This window comes from Monodelphis domestica, chromosome 8 (genome assembly GCF_027887165.1).
Source record: "Monodelphis domestica isolate mMonDom1 chromosome 8, mMonDom1.pri, whole genome shotgun sequence".
Lineage (NCBI taxonomy): Eukaryota > Metazoa > Chordata > Mammalia > Didelphimorphia > Didelphidae > Monodelphis > Monodelphis domestica.
This window is the reverse complement of record NC_077234.1, coordinates 206,454,874-206,480,743: the sequence shown is the minus strand read 5'-3', so window position 1 is coordinate 206,480,743 and position 25,870 is coordinate 206,454,874. Positions and strand designations below refer to the sequence as shown.

Genomic DNA, 25,870 nt, shown 5'->3' with positions numbered 1-25,870 from the left:
TAAAATTATACTCAGAACTTACTAGCTTTGTGACCCTGAGCAATCCACTTAACTTGTTTGCCTCAGTTTCCTCATCTGTTAAATGAACTGGAGCAGGAAATAGAAAATCACTCTAGGATCTTTACCAGTAAAACTCCAAATGGCATCATGAAGAGTCAGACACAAATGAAAAATGAGTTTAGGCATAATCTTCAGGAAAGACTCATCAAGAACTCCAGGATACAAGTTGGGCATGGTGGTTCAGTCCTGGTTAGCTCTGCTACTGAGAAGGCTGAGAACTGCATGACCTTAGGAGTTCAGAACTTCATTGGATAAAGCACTAAACCTAGAATTAATAGGGTGATCCCCCAGGAGTTGGGGCCACCAGGTTATCTAGGGAAGGACTCTCAGGACAGAAATAAGGCATAGCAAAGCTCATGTGTCAATGAGTGCTGGGTAGACAGGAAGACCCACAAAAATCCAGGTTCAAGGATGGATGATAGATTCACAGATCTAATTAATAAACATTTATTAAGCACATACAAATAAAAACACTGACCCGAGGGAGCTTGCAATCTAATGGGTGGTGGAGAATAACAGATCTAGAGTTAAAAGGAACCTCAGGAAGGCCTTGTAGATCAAATTCTTCAATTAACACTTGAGAATACCAAGATCCAGGAAAGGTAAGTGTCTTCCCCACTATACCAGTATTTCAGTAATGCCTTTGTTCATGCTGAAAAAAAAAAAAGATAATTTCTAGAAATTATCCTATTGATTTTAGTGTTCTGCCATATCTTTAATATACAAATGAAAAATTAAAAACAAACTATCCATAGGAGCAGGACAGCTAAGTGACATATGGATAAAATGTAGACCCTATAGTAAGGAGGACCTGAGTTCAAATGGAGCATCAGATATGTACTAGCTTTGTGACCCTGGACAAGTCACTTAACTCTGTTGCCTCAGTTCTACCTTTATAAAAATGAGCTAGAGAAAGAAATGGCAAACCCCTCTGGGATCCTTACCAAGAAAACCCTAAATGGGGTCACAAAGAGTTTGGCACAACTGAAAAATGACTGACATAATGGTATTTTTACAGCCTGTGCTGCATTAGCAAAATTGGTTATCAAAGGAGGTTGATGACTGGCTTCAATACAGGCAGTTCATAGCATCATAGTTCTATAGCTGGAAGGGACATCAGAGATCAACTTAACTGACCCCTCCATTTTACAGATGAGAAATCCAAGGCAAAGCTGCCTTCATTCTCCACCACATTATCAGATAGAAGCACCTTTGGCCATAGCTAGTCAATTTTCAAATTCTTGGTATTATAAATTCACATTCACTTCTTAATTGAAACATCTCTCTTCTTTCCAAAAAGAAGTTCTACCCTTTAGTCCCCAAGTTTAAGTCTATCTCTGCATCCCCAATTTCAGTGGTGTTTTATTCTGCCTTTTTTGACCTCTCTACAATATTTCACTCTGTTGACCACTTCCTGATGTTGACCACTCTCTTGCCCTTGCTCCTTCAATAGACAATACTCTTCTGGTTCTTCTTGCTACATCTAATTATTCTTCAAGTATCTCCTTGTCAGATTCCCCTTTTTTTCCAGCTGGTGACAGAGATGTCCTGTATTCCCCAAAGTTCTGTTCTTGGTTTTCTTGTCTTATCTTTCTGTTTTTTCTCTCAGAAATTTTATTCAAGCCAACAGCATTGATTTTCACTTCTACTCAAATGACTCCAAAGTCTGTAAGTCCAGTCTTGATCTTTCTCTTTCACACTTGAATCCCTGATCACTTATAAGACATTTCTATTTGGACATTCCATTGGTACTTCAAACTCAGCCTAATATCATTCTCCCAAACCTAGTTTTCTACCTGATCTCATTTGTTAAAGAGTACCTGTCTCTCTTCCTATTCTCACTGCTACTGCCCTAAAAGAGGCATTATTATTACATACTTGTATTACTGGAGTATTTCCTGCAGTAATTTTATCATCTTTCTTTTCTTTTTACAATTTATTATTAAAAAATTACCAGACTATTTTTCTTGAGGTATATTTGGTCATGTTTGATACGGGGTGAGGAAGATTGGTGGGTAATGCCTCCATTTCGTCTACTGGATAAAATTCTAAATTTTGTCCATCATTCATTACCCTTCACAGTCTGTAAATTCATTTCAACAAATATTTATGAAGCACCTGCTATGTTCATGGCATCATATTTGATGTTAGGTTTTCTTTGAAATATACAAAACAAATAGTCCCTGCCCTAAAAGATATGAAGTGTATGTTGAATTGAATCAAAAGACTTTCTTTTTTAACCTAATTTTATTTATTTGTTACATTAAAATAAGCAGTCTTTTCCAATATACTTATCATGTATTATTATGGATTATACTTATATATTTTATGGAGTCCTTGAATCTGAGGGTTAGAGTGAACCTGAGAGTTTATATATACCAACCTATGTCTAAAAAGGAATGTTTTCTACAACATACTCAATGGTTCATCTCCCACTTACTCAAGATTTCCCTTAACTGGAAAATCAATACTCCTAAGACAATTCATTTTATTTTGGAATAGCTCTAGTTTTTGGATAACTTTTCTCATATTATATATAACAGTAATTATATTCTATCTTATATATTTATTTTATATTATTTATATTTTCTTTCTGTTTAGTTGAAATTTGTCTTTCTGAAATTTCCACTCATTATTCTTAGTTCTGGCTGCTATAAATAAAAAGTTCATTGCTTCTTCCATAATCGTATGTCAAAAATTGGGAGACAGTTAGCATGTGCTCCTTAAGTTTTCTCTTTTTGGGGCCAAACAACTAATTCTTGAATATATCCTCTAATCTATCCTGATCCCTCTAGCCTCTAGCTCCTTGAGGGTAGAAATCAAATGTTCTTAATTTTCACTTTCCCTCAAGACCTAGAACTTGACTCTATACATAGTAAACACTAACTTAGCAAAACTATGTAGTTAGGGGTAGCTAGATAGCACAGTGGATATAGTGCCAGAACTAGAGTCAGGAGGAAGAGGGTCCAAATCTGGACTCTGACACTTCCTAGCTGTGTGACCCTCGGCAAGTCTCTTAACCCCAATTGCCTACCCCTTGCCACTCTTCTGTTTAGAAGTCAGAAAGTAAATGAAAATTTGAATGTGATTAAATCAATATATTCATTCAATTCAAAATCAAGTTCATGCCTCATCTAAAAATATAATGATCTTTGCTCTCATGAAATTTATAATCTTGTTAGATATTACAAGTATAAATATTATAATTTCAAAAACAAAAAAATGATTAAAAGCTCATACTTTTTGTTTCTAGTTCTTGTTTTATCTTTATCCCTGAAGAGCAACACTTTTTTCAATATCAGCAGGGTGGTAGAAAAGGAGAGATTGTAAACAAAATATTTTTTAGAGACCTGCTGAAGCTATGAATCATTAGAACCATTCACAGATGGTTTGAATAAATAGGCTTGCCAAGTATTCCTTTCCTTTGCCTTAAGAAGAAGCTTTGGCTAATTTGGAACTTCTTTCCAAAAAAAGTAGCTTTTTATAGTCCATTGAACTGTTATTTAGAAAGTGGTTTTTACTATATGATTGTTAATCACTAGGAAAGAGATAATGCTCTTGGCAAAATGGGATACCAGTGATAGGATATGATTTTTCAGGTCTTGTAAGTTGATAGGTAAATAATAGAATACTTGTCTGTGTGCTAGCTCAGATATTATTAAGACAAATTCCCTACCTGCTGGAGGAATTTATTCTGTAACATTCCCCAAGGGTCATGCAATGTCTCCTCAACAGCTCTGAGCATTGACCTATGCATTGCTTCAAAAAGCAATTCATTCCATGTCTTAATTGTGTTACTTATAGGGAAGGAAATTCTTTTGAATTGTTTTAGGACCTAAATCAGCTTCTTTAATTTTGAACCACCATCCCTAATTCTCCCCATCTAGATTCAAAACAAATAAATCCAATTCCTCTTCTACTGAGGTGTTTCTGTTTTATAAATAAGTAGGTCTTATCATCTTCCCAGGCTGAAAAGTAAAAGGCTCCATATAGACTCAATCTCATAACTGATAAGTACAAGAACTCTGGCCTGCTCCATTTCTGACCTGGGCCACTTTGCCCCTCTCTAGGCAATTCCATTGACTTATTGTCCCAACGACTCACTATTGATGCTTAAATTAGTGAGGACACTCTGCCAGGCTTCTACCTAGCTCTTTAAATATTTAGTGACAATTGTCATAAGAAAAAAAAACATGATGTGTAATTAAAATAATTCTAACTTGGGCCTTTTTAGATAAGCTATTGACACTGAAAAATGCATAGGAGAGATGATACCCCACATCCAAAGGAAATTGTCAGAATTTCACTCAATTTGAACAAAAGTCTTTAAAAACCACCTCAACTTTCATACATTTGATCTTCTGACCAATCAGAGAGATATTGATATGAAGGAAAATGAGTTTGAGATAAACTCATTTTTAGAAGAGTGAGAAGCTTTGGAGAGAATAAATGAGTTACAGAAAGCCTAGCAAGAGACATAGTGAAATTAGAACATTTCTAAAAATGAAAGTGTAAGAATTAAATGCTTAAAAAATAGAAGAAACCTGTCAAATTTTCCTTAATGAATCTTTTCTGCATCAATGAGAGTAGAACCACTATATTTGGATACCACATAGCATTATATCTTTAATGTGATGTAAGAAAGACAAATTCCACTAATGATAACCAACAAGAACAATATCCATATCTGACTAAATATACAGACCAGTTTTTTGCCAAATAAAGCATAGTTTGATGATATCAAGGGTTTGGTTCTTAAGATATCCTAAAGAAAGGAAGATATTAAGTATTTGGGGGTAAAGAGTCATATATTACTGCTGGGGGAAAAAGCTGACTTGTTTCACTCCTTTATTATCTTTACAAAAATTTTATGAAAACATTCCATATGAAAAGCAAGCTTATAGAGTGGCTAGAGATCTGGTCTTGGAGTCTGAAAGAAGTAGCTTCAATTTTTTCTTCTGCCACATTCTAGTTGCATGACCCTCGTCAATTCAACTAATCCCAGAATTCTAGGCAAATGTGTAAGATTGTAAGTTGCAGAGAAGCAACTTACAACAAATGTGTAAGATTGTAAGCTGCATTCATCGAGAAGATTCCAAACTTCCTATAATGATAATATCACAAATCTGATAAGAAAAGGAGAAAGAAGAAAAAGAAGAGGAGGTCAAAAAGTAAACGTTTTCAGAATATATTTGATGAAGATATGGGAATGAAACAGGACAGCCTTCTTAAATTTTATTCTGCAGCAGACCACATCATTTTAAATAATATTTTATTTCACTCCAATTACTTGTAAAAATATTTTTGATTTTGATTTTTTTGTTTCCAATTAAGTTCCAAATTCTCTATCTTGTTCCCACTCTCCACCCATTTACCCTTCCTGAAATAGGCAATCTGATATAGATTTTACATGTTCAATCACATAAAACATGTTTTCCATATTAGTCATTTTGTGGAAGGGAAGGAGGAGGAGAAGGACAGGAGGAGGAGGAAAGTGAAATGTAAAAAACCATATCTTTACAGACTTAAAATTAACTAAAATTGAAAATACTCTTCCCCAATGTGCATATTGCTCTATGTTTTTAGAAAGTAGTTGATTTGGTAGAGTAAAATCCTGCTTTAAGCTTACCTATAATAGGGAGAATTTTATATGGATGTTAAAAGTATGCTTAATACTTTTAATTTAATTTAATTAATACTAATAGCTTAAAGATGGAGGTTTAGTAGCAGCAAAAGCTGGAACCACTCCAAGAATTTTTCCAATGTTCCATAACTTTTCCAGAATCCTCTTCACTAACACCATAGGGAGTCATATGTTGGCAAAAGTATTTCTCACTACCAATTAAAACTATTCTCCAAAATTATCCAAAGATCTCCTCACTGACAAATCTAATGGCCTCTTAATATTGATCCTTCTTGTTTCCTTTGGAGCATTTAAAACTTTTTAATTATCAATTCCTTCTCTTCTCTAATTTGTGGTACCACTTCATTCTTCAAGTGTTCTTCCTACCTATTTGCTGTTCCTCAGTCATAACACTCCATTTCTTTCAAAGAACCTTTATGCTGACTGTTCCCCATTCCTGAAATTCTCTCCTTCACTTTTCCCCTCTGAATTTCTTCTAAAGTGCCAACTTCTTCATGAAACCCACCCTATGTGCTTACCAACATGCATACACACATAAATGTTGTTATTGTTGTTCAGTCATTTTTCAATCATGTCCAATTCTTCCCGATCTCACAGGGTTTTCTTGGCAAAGATTTTGGAATGGTTTGCAATTTCCTTTTCCAACTTGTTTTACAGAAAAATAAACTGATTTTTATCTTATATTAAGTCTTCCTGACTCCAGGCCCAGTGCTCTATCCACTGTGCCATCTAGCTACCCATACAGAGGTGCATATCTCTCTCCCCTATTAGAATATTATCTCCTTGAGTATAAGAATATTTCACTTTTGTCTTTATGTTCCCAGCAGTTGGCATAAGTGTTTAATAAGTGTTTATTGGATGATTGGCCTTGGAAAGTGTCTAGTATGGAGCCCAAATGGAAGAATTCCCTAAAGATGATGAAATAATCCTAGGCTGATGATAACATTGTTGCAGATACATAAAACCCCAAAACATTTCAGTCTGCCAAATGAAATTCATAACCATCAAAGTTAGGCATAGCTATCACACAGAGGGGGAAAATAAGTAGGTCAAGAATACTTATTGCCCAAACTATGATATGAAGTTGAATAGCTAATGCATAGAACTTCTCTATCAATATGTAAATTTAGGATGGATAGTAAACTAGATTGGGTTTAGGATGGAATGAGTCCAAAATAATGCATGGGACTGTTTGTGGAAAAATTGAATAATGATGCCTGCTTTCTCCAAATAGCCATGTTCTTAGCACCAACAGTCTTTTTAAAAATTATTTAATTAATTTAGAATACTTTTCCATGGTTGCATGATTCATGTTCTTTCCCTCCCAGCTCCTATAGCTAATGAGCAATTCCACTGGGTTTTACACATATCATTGTTCAAAACCTATTTCCATATTATTAATATTTGCAATAAAGCGATCATTTAAAGTCAACATCTCCAATCCATCCCCATTGAACCATGTGATCAAGTAGTTTTTCTTCTGTTTCTGCTCCCACAGTTCTTTCTCTGGATGTGGATAGCATTCTTACCAATAGTCCGCTAATGATGCTACAAGAGTTGGAATCTTCTAGTGCCATAGTCCCTGCAGAATCAAAATGCCAAATCAAAGGGCATTGGAAAAACATGATGGGTGTAATTATACATATTAACAACAAAAAACAGACCAGGTGGAGAAATATAAAAGAATAGGAAATTGGAGGTTAGATTAAAAAAAATAGAGGAGGTAGGTAGGTGTCTTAATGGATTGAGAGTTAAGCCCAAGTGGATAGAGGAGGTCTTCCATTCAAATTTAGCCTCAGAAACTTCCTACCTATGGAAGTCAATTAACCTCCATTGCTTAGCCCTTATCACTCTTCTGCCTTGGAACCAATACACGGTACTGATTCTAAGACAGAAGGTAAGAGTTTTTTTAAAATAATTTAATTTAAAAAGTGGAAAGATTTATCTTGTAGCAAAAGTAAGAGAAAATAGATGAACAGCCTATGTGCTATATATGGACACTCATTCAATGTCAAGAGATGCAGAAGAAGCCCATAGTATACTGAGTGGCCCTCCTCAGTTTATTTGAAGATACAGATAATATCACACAGAAGAAGAAATGGAAAAGTTGGAACCTGCATTGAATGATAGGAATAATAAATATATATTTTATATATAATATATAATAATATAATATATATTTTGTTTATTATATTAAATTTGTTTATTTTTATATTTTATGTTATTTATTATTATATTTATATTATTTATATATTATATAAAGTTGTTTATTATATTAAATAGGCATGATAAATATATATTTTATATATAATATATAATAATATAATATTCAAACTTATATATTATATTAAATAAGCATAATAAATAATAAATAAAAGGCAGTAACCTCATTAATCAGAGCAGAGAGCCACAGAAGAATCAATGTATTACATCCCCTTGATACCTTTTCCAGATCCTTCAGCTTTTCCTTAACTTGGATTTTAAATCCCCTTGTGAATGATGAGGAGATATGGCTGAGTTGTGATTAGCACCCTCCAAAGGAGTTGCCAAAATTATGAGATTGTTGATAAAATGATATATAACATGAAGCAATGAAATCCCTACACTTTTTGATTTCTATCCTCCATTCCAGTGTCAAGGTCTCTGCTAATATGTTGGACCCAAAATTGAACCTACAATCATCCAAATGTAATCAGGCCAGGGCAGTGTAAAATATAGCCAGCATCCCTCTGATTCTGGATTCTGTGTTCATCTGAACACAACTTAAAGTTCAGTTGGCTGTTTGTGAAGTTGCAGCATGCTATGGCTGACTCGTGTTAAGCGTACAATCCAATAAACACTGACGTTTGAGTCTGCCTTAAATGGTTGACGTGAGTTCTTTTGTCAATTAAGTTTGAAGTGCAGAATATGCATTTCCAAAGAGAATGCATTTTTTTCCAATAGTGGAATTGATCTTTTCGAGCCACAAACATATACTATGTCCTCCAAGATTTAAGAAGTCTGGAAATTGCATATGTAGCAAAATCCATTTTTAAATTAATTTCATGAATCAAACATTTTATAATCAACTATTATGTATAAAACACTGGAGATACAAGGACAAATGACAATAACCTAAATCTTTTTTATTTGCATTTTTTAACAAAATATTAGCATAGATGAGCACAATATAATTTGAGGATATGGAAAGAGCTAACATTTAAGGGAATCTGGAAGAAGTCCCTAAGTTTATCCTTGAAAAATTGCTAAAAACTAAAAGTAAGGAGAGAATGGATTGCAGGCATTCAGAACAAAGTCAGTACAAAGAAATGGAGAACAGGACTGATAGGATATTCAGTTTTGGAATCAGCAAAGAAATTAGGCTCAAACAATGCCTAAAGAGAAGTAGTACAGAAAAAGCCAGGCCCATAGATAGGAGGGCCTGGGTTCAAATTTGACCTCAGACACTTCTTTATTTATTTTTATTTTTTTATTTTAATTGAAAATTGGTATTTAATTAATTTAGAATATTTCCCATGGTTACATGATTCATGTTCTTTCTCCCTTTTCTTCCCCCCCCATAGCCGACATGCAATTCCACTGGGTTTTACATGTGTCATTGATCAAGACCTATTTCCCTATTATTGATCATTGCACTAGGGTGATCCTTTAGAGTCTACATCCCCAATCATATCCCCATTGACCCTCAGATACTTTAGCCATGGGACCCTGGACAAGTCATTTAACCCCAATTACCCAGCCGTTACTACCCTTCTGCCCTGGAATCCATGCTTAGTATTACTTGTGAGATGGAATGAACATTGTTTTTAGTTTTAGTTAGTTTTTTTGTTTGTTTGATTTTTTTTAAGAGAGGGAATGTGAAATAAATTTCAGAACACAAGATGAAACGGGACTGTGAAGGGATCTGAATACTCAGATAAGGACTGAGGCAATAGGAAGGCTAGAAAGCTTATTTAGAAAGAGAATAGCATGGCGTGTTCTGTGCTCTGGAGAGATAATTTTGGTGTCTAGGTGTAGAAGAACTTGGAGAGTGGATCTGACTAAAATGAGGGACACTGCGTAGGAGGCTTTGGCCAACGTCCAAGCCAGGGAGAATTAAAGGCTGAACTATGTTAATTATATGTCATAGATTATAGGACTTTAGATTTTAGAGCTGAAAAGAACCTTAGAGGCTATCAAGTGTAACTCCTTCATTTTACCGATAAGGAAACTAAGGCACAGACAGGGTAAATTGTTTGTCCAGGCTCCTATGGTAGTAAGCATCTAAGTTTGAACCCAGGTCTTCTTGATTTTTAATCCTGTGGTTGAGTGATAAGAATGGGATATATTTGGGGGATATCTTAAGGGTAAAAATGATAAGGAAAATAAATTATTTGAAGTTTTGATGAATATTTAACAAACCTCATTTTTGTTATGAGGAAACCATACCTATGATGTTACTTAAAAAGAAAAAAAGGATCCTCAAGCTCACTTTTTAACTCAACCTTTGGTAATTCTTTAAACTTGGGCAAAGCAGATTATAGCTTAAACGTTTCTATTTTAAATGCAGCCTATTTTTGAAATGTCTCATTGATGGCTGCAGTTTATTAAGTCCCCTCAAAATGATAATCCGGTGCATTTTCCTCACATTTGCATCTTAAAATAACTCAAACTCAGAGAAATGGCTGCTTGTAATGTTATTTATAAAGTATCATTTACTTCCATTTTCTTTCTGTTGCCAAATTTCAGGAGTCAATAGAAGGCACACGCATAGTCCCCATTCTACTCCCCATTAAAAAGAGCTTGACATTAGCATGAACTCACCATATTTCCTCTAAAGATTCCTGAATCTTCTTAGCAGAAGAAGGCAGCCAGCCAGCCCATCAACACCCCTTTCCCTAGCGTGCCAGAGAAAAAGGTTGGGAATGTTGCCACCCTGACTGTTTCTATTTCTAACCAGTCCTGTGACCACAGGGAACCAACAGATTCATCTTTTCAAGGAAATTAATCCATCAGTGCAATCAAAATGGGGAAGAATAAAAACCAATATTGTTACCTAGGGGCACTGTGGGTAGTAGGCATAAGAAAAAGAATAACAACAGGCTATTTAGGTAGCTCTTTCTAATCTTCAAAAACTTTCAATAAATAAGCATTTCACAAACTTTAAATGGTTATATAAATGTAAACTTTTAGTATTATCTCATTTGGACCTCACAATACCACGAGGTAGAATGTATATAGCTTGAAAAGGATTTATGCAAAAATAAAGGTCCTAAGTGTAACAAAATGTTCCTGATGCTTTTCCTTAGCAAAAGACTGGAAATAGAATATTTATTGAACCTCAGCATTATTCACAGCTCCTTATTTTTCCTTTACACTACATTATCCAATCAGTTGCCAATTTTTACTGTTTCTCTATATGATATCTCTCTCATCTGATCCCTTTTCTCTTTCCTCCCCTAGCTACTACCTTAATTCAGGCCCTCGTCATCTCAATCAATAGTTGGTAAACTTTTATTAAGAACCTACTATGTGCCAAGACCTGTGCTAAGCATTGAGGATACAAATATAACCAATGATAGTCCTTGCCCTCAAGGAGCTTACAATCTAACAGGGGAAGACTAAGCATAAAAAGGAAATTGAAAAGAAGTGGGAAAGGGGAAGGGAAGGTACCCAACTCAAGGATAGGGCAGAAAAGTCAGTAAAAACCCCACATTAGTGGGTCCATATGAGAAACAAAGAGATTTCTAAATCAATATCTCCCCCTACACAGGGGTTCAGAATTCATGGCCCCACTCCAATGCGGGTGGCAGAGGGTAGCGATGAGGCAGTGGACCAAGGCAGAATGAGATGGTCCAGGATGATGTTATCCCAAGAGTGAGCTTCCTTGGGCAGGATGGAGAAATCAGTCAGAGAAGTGTCAAAGTAGTACAGTAAGGACCTAAAAACCATTACAGTAGATTGGATTCCTAATTGAATTACCAGCCCATCTTGTCCAACCTCCCAACATATGCCAAAGTACAGATCTGAAAGTCTCTCATCTACTCAATAAATTCCAGTGGTTTCCTGTTGCCTGTAGGATAAAATATAAACATCTCTCTTTTTTAATACCCTTCACATTGTGGACACAGCCTATCTTTTGTAAAAATTAAAATTAAAATATTAAATAATAAAAATATTATATTTTTGGAGGTTTATTAAATGATCATTAGAAATCAAGAAATAAAAAGGATACAAAATAAAAACCACATGCCCATGGCTGGTTAGCCATTTTCAAAATCCCCACTCTCCACCAATTCCACTGGCTGCATGCCAAAAAAAAAGCAGGTAGGACTGCCCACTGGATATTTATTCCCTGTCTACAGGAAGTGCGTAATGACAGGAAGTCAGTGTGCTCCCGGGAAATGTAGTTCTTTATTTTTAGGGTATCAGATTTTCAATTATACACTTTTCAGGCTCTTTCTACATTCTTTTCCCCTCATTTCACTTTTTGGCTCAATCAAACTATTCAAACATAATATGTACTTCATAATTCTGTCTCTGTACATTTATTATGACTTTCTTCCATGGCTAGAAGACACTTGTCCCTTCTATATGAAATCTATTCCAATCTCCTCAGATGTTATTGTCTTTCCTAATTAACTCATTTTGAACTTTGTATTTATTTGTCATATATATTTATAAAATATGAATATGTTTATCTTTATTCTCTATGCATATTCATATATGTGCATGTTATCTTCCCTAATGCATAGACTATTAATTATACAATATTCATTAAAATGAGCAGCAATCATTCCTTTTTGTTTGTGCTTATATTTGCAGTGCCTAGCATAAAGCCTGGCACATAATTAGCACTTACTAAATATTTGTTGATTGGTTAATTGATTGGGGAATGGCTGAATAAACTGGCATTTGAAAGTAATGAAATATCATTACAGTTTAAGAAACTATGAATATGAGAAATTAATAGAAACATGGGGAGAGAAAAGAAAGCAAAAGAGAATAGCCCACATGACCGCAACAACAATATAATTGAAAACAACATTAAAAGATAGATAGATTCAGATTAAATGCAATGATGAAAGTTGGTTCCAGAGGTAGATGGTGAAAGATATTTCTTCCTCTCAGTAAAAGTGCAGATTTGATGTAGTAGATACCAATAATGGCATACATTGAAAAACATTATCATTGTGACAGCTAGTTTCGCTTAGTTTTTTGTTTTGTTTTGTTTTGTTTTGTTGTTGTTACAAGGGACAAAGGTTCATGATAATGGCATGGTTAATTGGGAATGATTATGTTACTTTAAAAAATAAAGTGCATCAATAGGACTTTTTAAAATAATTTCATTAAGAAAGGTTTTTCGATGGGGACTCCTGACTCTGTTTGTTTCAATTGTATGTATGATATGGCAATCAAGAGAATCTAATGCAGTCTTAATAGATTTCCATCATGTAACTTTACTAGTGCTTACCTGTGATATTTATCTGTCCAAAGTGCACTCAGAACACTGACTGATTAATTTATGTTTGTGAATATCTAAGAAGTCTATTTAAGTGTATTTAAACTCCTCCAGCACTCTTCTTCTACTGACATCACTACAGAAGTCAAAAGGGGCCACGAGGAACTAATGAATATTTTTTTCCTTCTCTCATAAAACATGTCCTCTGAATAGTTGTTGTGGATTAATCTTCTTTTTAAGTCTCATATGTGGGGCAGCCAAGTGACACAGTGGATAAAGCATTGGCCTGGAAGCAACAGGACCTGGGTTCAAATCTAATCTAATATTCAAATCCATATGACACTGAGAAAGTCACTTAATCCCATTTGCCTAGCTGTCCTAGAATTATAATGGAGGCCAGAGTCATTGCACTAAAGAGTATTGAAGAGTGGAGGGATATAATAAGATATTAGAAGACTACAAAGGTGGTGTTGTATTTAGTCCTGGAGGTGATAGGAAGCCACTTCAACACAAAAAAATAGTGCTATAGACTCCAAAGCATAGAATACCACAAATGAATTAAGAAGAATTAAGATTCTATATAATTCAAAGTACATTAGCTTATGATATAAGTAAATGTGTACAGTAATTACTAATAATGATTTAAATATGAGAAGTTTCATAAAATAAAATATTATGAATGTGAGAAAGTTAAAAAAACCAATAAGAGAGTCTTGGTCCAACAATGGGAGACCATAGGTGAATAGATGGAGTAGTAGGAACATTGATACCCATGGGATATTGGAAGAATTAGAGCAAGTATTATGAGCAAGGGTGTCATTAGGCTTAGTTGAGATAATGGATGTAAAGTGCATTGCAAACCTTAAAGCACTATATACATCCAATTACTATTTATTATTAGCCTATATTCATTAGGCTTCCAGTCTGGAGATAACTTCATTCTCTTAGCCTTCAACTGTATTCCTGATGAACTCAAGAAGCATTTATACAATATTGGGGTATGCAATAAATATTTAACGATCAGTCTGGAAATATGTGCAATACACTTTGAAGCACAATCTACATTATTAACATTTTTTTAAGTTTAGAAAATCAAGTAAATAATATATCAAATCCTACATTGGAGAAGTAAATTTCTGAGGTATAAATATTCACACTGAAAATTTAACAGTCAACTCTCATAAACCAATTAAAGCTGGCTCCAGCACACCTCTGATTGTGACAATTATGTTTCAGTTCTGAGTGTCATAATTTAGAAGTTACATTCATGTACTATAATACTAAAATGAGTTTAGAGAAACAACTTGGGGGATACCATTTGGGGAGGGAACTAAAACAGGAAAAAACATTGAAAGAACTGTTCAGATTTATCTTGGCTAATAGAAGTCCTGATTTGATAAAGGGTAATGGTAGCCGTTCTCAAATATTTGATTTGACACATTCAAAATATATATTTTTTTTATTTGAGAACAAAACTGGAACAAATGGTTATATATTATAGGAAAGTAGACCCTTTTTTTCTAAATATAAGAAAAAAACTACCAAATGACAAAATAACAATAAGGATAAAGTCTAGATCTCAGATTGCATTTATTGAGCAAACTCATGCAACCAATGAAAACAGACACCCCTGAAATGCAGCCTTAGAGAAAAGACTAGAACACAAGGGACTTACCTAGGATCATACCCGCCACTACATGTCAGAAAACTTGAATCCAGGTTTTTCCGTCTCCAAGGACACCATATCATGCTGAATTTTTAATAATTGAAGCATCCTAGAAATGAAATGACCTAACATTATTTAATTCATTCCCTGTCATAGGAGGTCTTCATATGGTGGCTTAATTTCTGAGATATAATAGATAAATTCTTAGATTAAGATAGTGGAGAAGATTTGTACTGCATAGCCTCTAAAATCCCTTCCTACATTATGAGAATAAGAACTTTAATTATTATGCAAGACACAAATTATTTAGTGAATAAGAAATCACTCTGAAGGTATTTGCCTGACAGTTACAGAAGTTAAGAGAATACTATCTCTATGTTTTTACATCACATAAATACATACCAAATCTCCGTGGAAAAATCATAAATCTGAAACATCAGAAGCATATGGTCCAAACTCATCATTTTGCGAATGAAGAAGGATGATGCAACTCAGAAAATTAAATGACTAGCCAAAGGTCACACAAAGACTAGGTACCAGATGTAGGATTTGAACCCAGGTTCTCATTATAGATCCTGTATTTTCTAAACTTCATAGCTCAATCTTTGGGAGCTGAGAAAACTATAAGGTACCCAAAATGGTAAGAGGCTATGATTTAATATTCTCCCCTCAGAAAAACCAGTTGGGAACCCGCAATAAAGAAGGTAGATTAAGAAAATTATCTGAACCACTTCACCAAATCTTCCCTGCTCAACAAACTATTTTTTGTTTGAATTTTTATTTTTTCCAGATTTTACATGCCAATACAATTTTTAATAACCATCTTCTGATATTTTTCAATCCATGTTCTTTCTCTACTTCCTGCCCCTTTCCCTTCCCCAACAAGGTAGACACTATGATAGGCTGCACACATGTTATGATACAATACATATTTTTATATTCATCTTCTGAAACAAGGCACATATTGCTTACACTAGAGAAAAATTCATGGAGTAAATAAAGTGAAGAAAGGTATGCTTCAGTCTTCTTTTGGCCTTCATATGTTCCTTCTATGATGATGGATATCCTTTTTTTTGTCATGAATCCCTTGGAAACATCTTGGATCCTTGCCTTGTTGATCATAATCATGTTGTTCACAGTTGATCACTATCCACTATTATTATAACTGTGTACAATGTTTTCCTGGTTCTGCTCACTTCACTTTGACTTCCTTCATGAGCCTTTCCAGGTTGTTTTGTGATCATCTTGTTTGTCACTTCTTATGGTACAAAAGTACAATCATATAACAGAACTTGTTCAATAATTCCCCAATTGATGGACATCTCTTCAGTTTCCAGTTCTTTGTCAGCAAAGAAAGAGCAGCTATAAATATTTATTGTACAAGTAGGTCCTTTCCCCCCTACCTTTAATTTCTTTGGGATACAGACTTAGTAGCACAGTTTAGTAGAGTTGTATCAGTTCACAGGTCCACCAAAAGCATATTAGTATCTCAATTTTTCCAAAAAATGCTTCAATATTTATCTTTTTTTTTTTCAGAAGCAAGCCATTAACTATGAAGTTTCAAAGGTTTTTTTTTTTTATAATTGTCCCTCAGGGATTCATATTTTTAGACAACCAAGTAATCTGGTGTAATTTCTCCAGGAAAATGCCAATAAATTTAGGTTCAGAACAAGTGAATACATTTTAAAATATACACATCAGTGGCATTCTGAGTAGTTGGAATGGTGTCACAATGAAGGAATGTCAAAGTATTTGGGATTGTACCAGCACCAAATGAACCCAATGTATGAAGTATGCTGAGCTTTAAAAAGTTACTTATGGGTTATCTCTGATTTGATTGGTGGCAATTGACTCATTATTTTGAGTATATTCAGACCCCCAACATCATCTGGAAGGAAGTTCAACCATTGGTCATCTAGATACATCTATTACCTGTAGACTCTGTAGCTAAAAATGATCTCAATATTCCAGGCATATTTTTATTCGATAGCCCATATCCCAAGTCCATTTAGAAACATATTGCCAATACTAGGTAAATCCCATCCACTTGTACAGTGTATAAGAGAGGCATTTGAACTATAGTAAAATATTTTTCTTGGAAAAATGAAGAATTTGCTATTCTAGTAAAGAACAAAAGAGCATAGTGGAAGAAAAGACCTTAAGTAACCTATCATGACTCTGAAGTAGATAAGTATTTAAGGATACCTTACAAAAATTTTATTAAAATAAGAAATTTGGTCTTTAGTTTTCCAATAGTGTGTTTCATTCTCATTGAGGAATTTCAATTTGAAAAAGTCCTCTTTATGGTATTTATTTTCATACATAAAGGGTTTTTTTTTTATCAAGGCAGATAGATGTCTACATTGCTATTAAAATTCAAGAAATTATATTTTCCAATAAAATGCAGCAATGGATATGAAAGATGTATAATAAGTATCCATGATATTCTCAGAGTCATACAAATTATATAGCCTGCTCTGTGTTTGGAATATGGGAATTAAATTTATTGGCACTTGAGTTGTCTGATGATGTGATGTCTCTTCCAATTAGGTGGATGCTCATGGAAACATTCTGTTAACATCACTTGAAATTCATAATGAAGTGAATGAGGTCACAGGAGGTGTTGGCGATTCCAGGAATTCAGCAATATCCTTCGACAACTCAGGAATCCAGTACAGGAAACAAAGCATGCCTCGAGAAGGGCATGGGCGACATATGGGGGACAGAAACATCCCGCACAAGAAGACTCACTTACGGAGGAGGTCTTCACAGCTCAAAATAAAAATCCCCGACTTAACGGATGTGAATGCCATAGACAGATGGTCAAGGATCGTGTTTCCATTTACTTTTTCTCTTTTCAACCTAATTTACTGGCTGTATTATGTTAACTGAGTGACTATACTTGGTTTTTCACAGACTTCATTTAACACTGAGTGAAATATTACTCTGCCTGTCATTTTTATACCTATATATAAATACACACACACATATATATACATATGCAATTGTATATATATATATGTGAACTTTCTCAACATATATATAAATACACATGTATATGAGAATGTATGTGCATATGTTTTTACACACATGTGTATAACACAAATGCACATACATGTATACTTTCAGCAGCTATGGACAATTTAATACAGAATGCATATCAAAGGAAGTGGGTGCATTTTTTTTTACTGAAAGGGACAGATATCATCTAAATATTTCATCTTAAGAATGAGGGAGTGTTGCATAAAATCACCCCTAAATATGTCTTAAGTTATCATAAATTAGACATTTTCAGTACAGGTTTTCAAAACCTTGATTACTTAAAGCTAATGTACTCTTCAAAAACCCATCCAATGGTACTGCTAGTTTAAAATGAGTCACTTCTCTTTCATATCCCATCCTTCGTTTTACTGAGCTAAGTTTTCTTTGCTCATTCAGTTTATAAGGTTTCTTTTCATCTTCCACACGTGTCATTTTTCAGTGATCATTGACTTGGATTAAATAGTTGCAGAAAAAGAGCTTTCCTGTTGTTTAAGATGCTCACATTAATATGTTCAAAGCCTCATCTTTTGAAAAATCTATCCATGGTGAATGGAATCTCATTTGTAAGTATTGTAATACACAGTTTGGGGTTGGTTTTTGTTTCGTTCTGTTGGGTTTTTTTTTTTTTTGGTTTGGTTTTGTTTTGTTTGGGTACACTCGGACCGATTCCAGCTTAGCCATACTAATGGGAAATTTTTAGCACATTTTGGTATCATTTTAGTTGACATTTCAATGACTGAAAAATGTGTTCTGCATCTCATAGAATTCTAAGACTGATATCTAACAGAAAGCATCAAAGTCTCAGGTTATTTGTTACTCTAACATAAAACCATCTAGATTTTTTTTTCTAATTTGTGTTCGCATTATCCAACATTCTTAAAACATTGTATGTTACTATAAAATATATTTGCATAATATGCATACATATGTATATTTTACGAAGACTTTCATTCTTATGCTTGCTACTGTGGCAGCATGCTATGTCATATCTTTTCTTCACGTGATGTGACTACTTTTTTATGATCTGGAATTAAGACTTAAGCTAAAATGCTTCTACTGTTGAAACACAAAAATCAAGACATATACTCATGGCCTTTATTTCCATGTCCAACATATGCCATAAGGAGCACATCAAACCACTCCTGGTACAACTGCGATGCTGCAGTCAGCAATCAGTAAACTAACTAATGCATGGCATTTCATCATCAAATACATGCAGCCATTTTTTTTTAGGCAAACATCAGCCTGACAAAACGGCATGCTCATTTCTTTCGTCTCATTCTGAATCCATGTCCTCATCCTTTCGACTTTTTAAAGCTAGTAGATACAAGTCAAGGTGCACTGGTTTCATAGATGCAACCTTCACTTGCTATTTAGACAACTAGATCTTTCTAAAGAAAAAAAAAGATGATATATTTTTTGTAAACAATATTTCTATCACAGACATCCATAAATGGACATGACCATGGTCCTATAAATAGGTGTCAAAGTGGAATTAAGCATTTGGAGGAAAAAAAAAAAAAGCTAAATATCCAGGAAAGAATTGCTAAATTTCCTTTTGAGATGAAAATAGATTTCCTGGCTGCTGTTGTCTCAAAATGTTGCATATTCCCCAGCTGCCTCTGTTCTGTCCAACACCCAGAAGCAGTCAGCCAGATCTTGGTCCAACTCTCTGACCCTTGGATTTCATTTCAATATTGATAGGACCTACACCACCTGGGATGTTACAAGGATGTACAAGTTGTCCAGTATTACTTCTGTGGGAGTTCCCTTCAGTGGTCATTACAACCTTTGATTTGAAGGAGTATTTAACAGCTGCTAGATTCACTTTGGGATTAAATTGAATACACAAAGTCTAATGCTGGAAGCAATTCCTAATTTTTTTTCTTTCCCCTTCCTCTCCTCCATCCCCAGCTTTCTCCATTCTTCTTCTTCGTCCCCTCTTCCTCAAAAAAAAAAATCAATCAGACTTTCTCTAGTTTTACTTTATATGGAGACTAAACAGGTAGCTATGTGTTTATTCGGGTTTTTCTTTGGCACTCTCAGGATAACTTAATATGGGTTTATAAACTATGAATGAATTGGGAAAATCTTGTGAGTGGCCTTATCCATTATAAACATTTTAAAGAAAAGAGATGTTGCTGAAGATCATATCTTTTTCAACACTTCCGCTATTTTTCTGTGTCCAGTGACTCAAGGTTGGAGCTCCACACATATGAAGGACTTAAAATACAAAGGATGTGAAGAAAGCAGTTCATTGTGGACATTTGGAATATTGAAATGCACAATGCGTACTCTTCAGAATTGTGCCATGAATCCTTTCCTGAGGATGGGAGGAGGCGGAGGAGAGGGTGGGGAGAAGTTAAAAATATACACATATGTGAACTTCAAGTTCATGAACAGCAATGGCAGAGAACCCTTAGACCTCAAAAGAGCTCCTGCAATCCACTTTACAAGTTTTCCTTGGTATAAATTTGCATGGTAGGTAATAATAGCTTTTGAGCTTTTTATATGCATTTGGCAATGAGATTGGGATTCACATCTTTGTAGACATTGCAACGAAGTAAATATAATGGCTATACTACATATTGTATTTGTAACTATATATATATATACATGCATACATGCATACATACATATATTCGATAAAAACCTTTTCCATATCCATGGGCATGTGTTTGCTTTACCCTTTTCAGGGGGAAACAGTGTTTTCTTCTGATAAAAAGAATTATAGAGTCTGCTTAAACTGTTTTTTTTAAAGCAGCAGAAAATTTGGGAATGAGCAATTTTTTACCATCATGACCCAGACTATTTGAATTGCTTTCCCAATTCTTTTCTTTCCATCTCCAGGCCAACATGGCCCATCATGAACCACAGCAGCTGTTCTAGTCTTTGTAGGAGCTGTAGAGATGAGGCCCAAAGCCAGAACTCTGTTCTTCAAATTGTATTGTTTCCAGACCTCATCCAGGGTTGTAAAGAAAAGGTTGGTGAAGGGACTTGTGTGATGACTTTTCTGAGAATTGAAAAGGAGTTTTTAAAAATCATAATCAGATTTCTAGATAGGTTAATATATGTGTCTTTTCAAAAAAAATGTTCGCAGGTCCTCAAGGTATATGGTAGAATCCTTGTGAAGTTTGTCTTCTTATTACCCAGACTCACCTCTTCTTGAGTCCATTCATAGTCACCCAGTTGTGCTCCATGACTTCAGTGGGTGTGGGCATCCCATTTGATGGTGCAGACCCTAAACCACCTCTGGCTTCTTAGCCCGTGTCATTCCATACATCTTCCATCTCTAGCATGGTTAGCCTCTTGGGTAGGTGTGTTACTCTTTTGGCCCCTAACCAGCATCTACATGGGGTTTCACCGACTGGATCATATGTCATTTATGTCAGTCTCTTCACTACCCTCCTGGAGCCTAATCAGACGTTGGGAAATTCCAAATAATAAGCTCTGAAGTTCCAAGTTGGTTACGTTAGAAAAGTCACACCTACGGTGCCCCCTCTTTTAAGGCCACTGCCTTGTCCTTAAGCTAGATCATCTCTCTCTTTGGGTACCCTCACTAGATCCTACTCTGTCCAATTTTGCTTATAAATGTTTTCACCCGCAATATGGCGGAGGTGATTCCAGACTGGCTAGGTAGGTGACATTTAGATAGGAATAAGCATGGTGCAGCTCCAGGGGCACCATCTGGGGCAGCCTGCAGTTACTCTCATTTGGTTTTTCTGGGTAATCTGGCCTTATGACAATTTTTTTAAAGCTGAGGAAGTGCCCAACTTCAAATATACTGTCTTGAAAATATTAATGTGCCATAAATATGTTATTTAAATCCAGTACCTAATTTATAGCACTTAGATTTTAATGAAAACAAATTTGGCCCAAAGTTCCATTATCCTATTATCTCTTTTGAAAGTCACTCTGGTTATTTTATCAGCCTGGAAAGTATTATCTCTAGAAGTGATTCCCCTCTCCCACCCCAACCTGCAGGAAAGTAGTATGCCCGTTGAATAATTACCTCTTCCACTGCTCTTAAAAGGCAGCATAATGACCTTAAAAAATTCATGTTAACTTGCCTGGACAAGTGGTTTATTCTCAGAGACTAGTTTGCATATCATGCTTCACCCAGGACTAGCCCCATAAGTGTGCTTCATTTTCATTTCATCTTTTCACTTTCCAAGTCCATGAGGGCATTCAAGGCAACTACAGGACTATCCTGAGTTACAGCCTGAAGAGTCTGAAGTAGAAATAGATAACCGTGTTGTGATAGCTAACTCCTATGTTAATGACATCCCATTGTAAAGATAAATTAAAGCCCAGTTTTGCTTAAGCACATTTATGTATATATTCTTTTGTATAATTTGACATGAAAAAACAAACAGCAAAACTGAGTGATAGACAAAATATGAGCAATGTTGATGAATGAATACTAATTTATTAAAAAAAAAGGACTAAATGATGACTTGTAATGATTCATTGGGGGGTGACTATTTTTTAATTTGGTTATTTTTATTCTAAGAAACTTTATTTTCATATTCAGGTTTGGGATTTCATTGAAAGCCAGAGGAAATGTTTGCACAATTGAGTGGGTCAGAAAGCGCAAATCAACATACAAGTACTATTCATCTGTAGCTACATGGGAAATATATTCATAGTGGTCATCTAGTCCTCCTGTCTTTAAAAAAAAAGTTATAAACAGAAAGTTATTCCATTTTAAGAGGATTTATATGCAAGGCTATGTGCAACTACCCATATGACCAGAAGTATGCTGGTGAATGTTTAACCAACTCACCAGGAAAAAAAAGATGCAAGGTTGGATTTAATGTACATTATTAAACTTGTCTCCATCACTTTCTTAACTCTAGACAATCAGTTTTTAAGAATGAAGCCCTGATTTGTAGCATTTGCCAGTTCTGATATCAGAGATAAAACTTTAACGATTAGCTTAGTGAGTTGGAATTAGCTCCAACACATCCTTGCTTAAGACCATCTTCTGAGTTTTAATGTTGGGCCAACATTAAATAAGTTCAGATTCCTGAAGACTTCCAGTAAAAATCTGCAAGCCTGCAATAAACACATTTTCTTGTTGTTGTTTTTCTTCCAGCAGTGGTAAGATTAAATGGTAATAATTAAATGTAATTTGTATTGAATAAAACACAAACTTATCTTTAATACACCAACCTACACATATTCCCCACACTTTGTTTTAAGAAGGAACTAAGTAATGACACAAATTATCAAATAACTCAAACCTAACCTAGCCTTACTCAACTTTATATCCGCCTTAAAGGAGCAGATTCCTACCATGGTTACCGTCACAGAGAGAGTGAGAGAGAGAGAGATGATGGATAAAGTAGAAACACAAATAGAGATAGATGATAAAGATTAGATAGTTAGCAAAGAGAATAAAAAAAAACATTCAGGTACTTTAGGATTTAATAGAAGTTATACTTCAAATTCCTCTTTTATGAACTAAATAATAGAAATTTCTTAATTTTTCTTCCCAACTATTATTTTGAATCACTTGCACACCTAAAATGGACACAGATCTTCTAGGAATAACAGGTAGAAAATTCCTCTTCCCTGCCCTATTATATCATTATACTAACTTAATTGTACAATTTCTTCATCAACCTTTATCCAAATTGGCAACTATCAAAGCCCAAGAAGTTGGAAGAAGTAATAGGGAAAAGTTTCTGAGAATAGAGTAGAAAAATCAATGTGGCCATTAGAGTATAGATGGCATGAACATTTAGATACCTGAGCTGGAGCAACAATAACTACTCACTACTGTCATGCCCAAGCTTTTTGAAACTTTTGGAAAAGAAGATTATGTTGTTATTTAAAATTATGCATAAAATATGGATAATATATAGTACATAGAATACTATGCATAATTATATATAATTAACTTGATAGTATATAATTTGACCACCAGGTGACACTACCATCAAGCCGCCAACCAAATGGATTCATCAGATGGTATTTGCTATGTTTGCGCCAATTATATCAATAGTAGGAATATTACCACTGAGAATGGTGAGTTTACAAGGGTTTAGAACACACTTCCCCTATTCTACCTCATCTTAAATACTTCTTAGAGAGCCAGACATAGTACAGCAATTTAGTACTGAGCTAAGGAAATGGGAATTGATGCAAGGGTCTTTGATTCTGGAAATATATGTTAAAATATGGTTTGTTTCTTGACCCAACCCTTTTATTAAGTCACCTTTCCTTGGTCAAATAAACTCATTCAAATTTCTTGAAAGGCTTTTTAGTGGACACATGAATAATGATCATTATAGTAAAGTAACTGTAAAAGGACTATTCCCTTGAAAAATTATAAGGAAGCTATTTTATACAATTGTCTGAACTCCAAACTTTTCTCAACTAATATATTAAAGGAATAGTAAGGGGAGAATTCCATACTTGGAATTCTACAGGAGCTCTCCAAACAATCAGAAAATAAGGGTGATTTGCTTCTTGGGGATTGACCTCTTGACACAATAAATTGCAATTGATATTTTTACTCAGAAGAATTCAACCCTTCCTTCATGACTTCATCATAGGGAGAGGCAGGTTTTAGGATTGCCAAAAAGCCCTTTTATCCTGCCAAGTGGTCCTGTCACTGTAGTCCAAAAAGGCAGCTAGAGCTTGCTGACTTCATCACCCCAGAGAGTTCTTATTTACAAACAAACAAAGAGCTGGTCTCCACCCTGCCTATAACAAAAGTCAATCCAGTAAAATGCCCTGAGGTCTGGAAGTAAATTATTTTAACTTGGAAGTTTGCTGACCAAGAAGATTGAGGCTTGAATCATTGTTCTACTACTTTCTAATTGTGTGACTTTATGAAAGTCACGTAGCCTCTCAAGCTGTTTCCTCATTTATAAATTGAAAGTTTGAATTAGATTATCCTTGAACTCTCTCCTACTTATAAATTCTACAGTATAACTTTATGATATTCAGTAGGCCTCCAACATTAGCCATATATCTAAAGGCCAATACTGGAAGATGCTATCTGAAATCAGTTGGGGATTATCTGAATATTAGTCAATTCCCTTTCATCTGTGCAATGCCTCTATGATTTATTGGAAATTTATGACCTTGGTATTTGATAACCTGGTGTTTTAGAAATGATACCTCAATATTATTTTGATTTAAAATTTGAATTTGAATAGGAGTCAGTATTCCTATAATATATGATGACTTGCCATGGAGAAATGATAGACCCAGGAATGGGCCTTGCAATAAGACTATCTTTTGTGGACCCAAAAGTACGTTTATGAATTATTACTCTCCTCCCTTAAGTAGGCATCAACTCTGATGTGCAGAAATCATCAATAACAGGGCAGGTATGTGATCCTGGGCAAGGCACTTTACCCCTATTGCCTAGTGTGAATCTTGAAATTTCTCAGACTTGTAAATGTTAAAAAAATTCCCCATTGGGGAATTTTTCATTGGGACAATTCCCTATTAGGGACCATTCCCCATCTAAAATGTGAGAACTCTACTTGGATCAGATCTATTCCACCCATACTTAAGACTGCTTTAGGGGAGAAAACTCCTTGCTAAACAATGAAAGTACTTAAACCCATACTTATAATGAGGCAAAAAGTTCTTTAAGCCATGCCTATTTTTAGAATTAATACAATGGGGTGCTAAGTACCTATTAAAGGTCAGGCAACTTGTAAACTTGCCAGGAGCAAAGAGGTGAAAGCTTATTCAGAAGTTTTTTCTGGTTCAAACTTACTAAAGGGATTAGTCGACCCAGCAGTGAATTCAGAATGAGCTGTCCTTTGGAAAACGTCTACTGTGATTGGTAGATGGAAGAACTTAGGGGAGGTGACATAGGAGAAAACCCCCTATATAAGAAAAAGCAGAATCTCTTGAGAGAAAAATCCTTTTGGAGAAAAGCTCTTGGGAGAGGCTCTGGAGAAGGGAAGCTCTTGGAGGACAATCTCTAAGGAGGTCTCGCTGGAGTTCCTCTGAGGGGACTCTGTCCCTCTGGAGGCTCTTGAGAGAG

The 25,870-nt window shown here is 34.9% G+C and overlaps 1 protein-coding gene and 1 long non-coding RNA gene across 2 annotated transcripts in view; one reads left to right on the top strand and one right to left on the bottom strand.

Annotated features, from left to right (window-relative positions):
- Positions 1-22,303, top strand: part of GABRB3 (gamma-aminobutyric acid type A receptor subunit beta3) — a 268,362-nt gene extending 246,059 nt beyond the window's left edge. The window contains exon 9 of the mRNA XM_001362948.4: positions 17,362-22,303. Coding sequence (XP_001362985.1) covers positions 17,362-17,703 — 342 coding nt within the window. The 3' untranslated portion in view covers positions 17,704-22,303. The remainder of the gene's footprint in view (positions 1-17,361) is intronic.
- LOC130455913 (uncharacterized) lies at positions 519-15,039 on the bottom strand. The gene is made up of 3 exons (XR_008914190.1): positions 14,821-15,039; positions 7,234-7,286; positions 519-712 (listed from the first exon to the last, which is right to left on the bottom strand). It is a non-coding gene; the product is annotated as an uncharacterized LOC130455913 (long non-coding RNA).
- Positions 22,304-25,870: the final 3,567 nt, after the last annotated feature.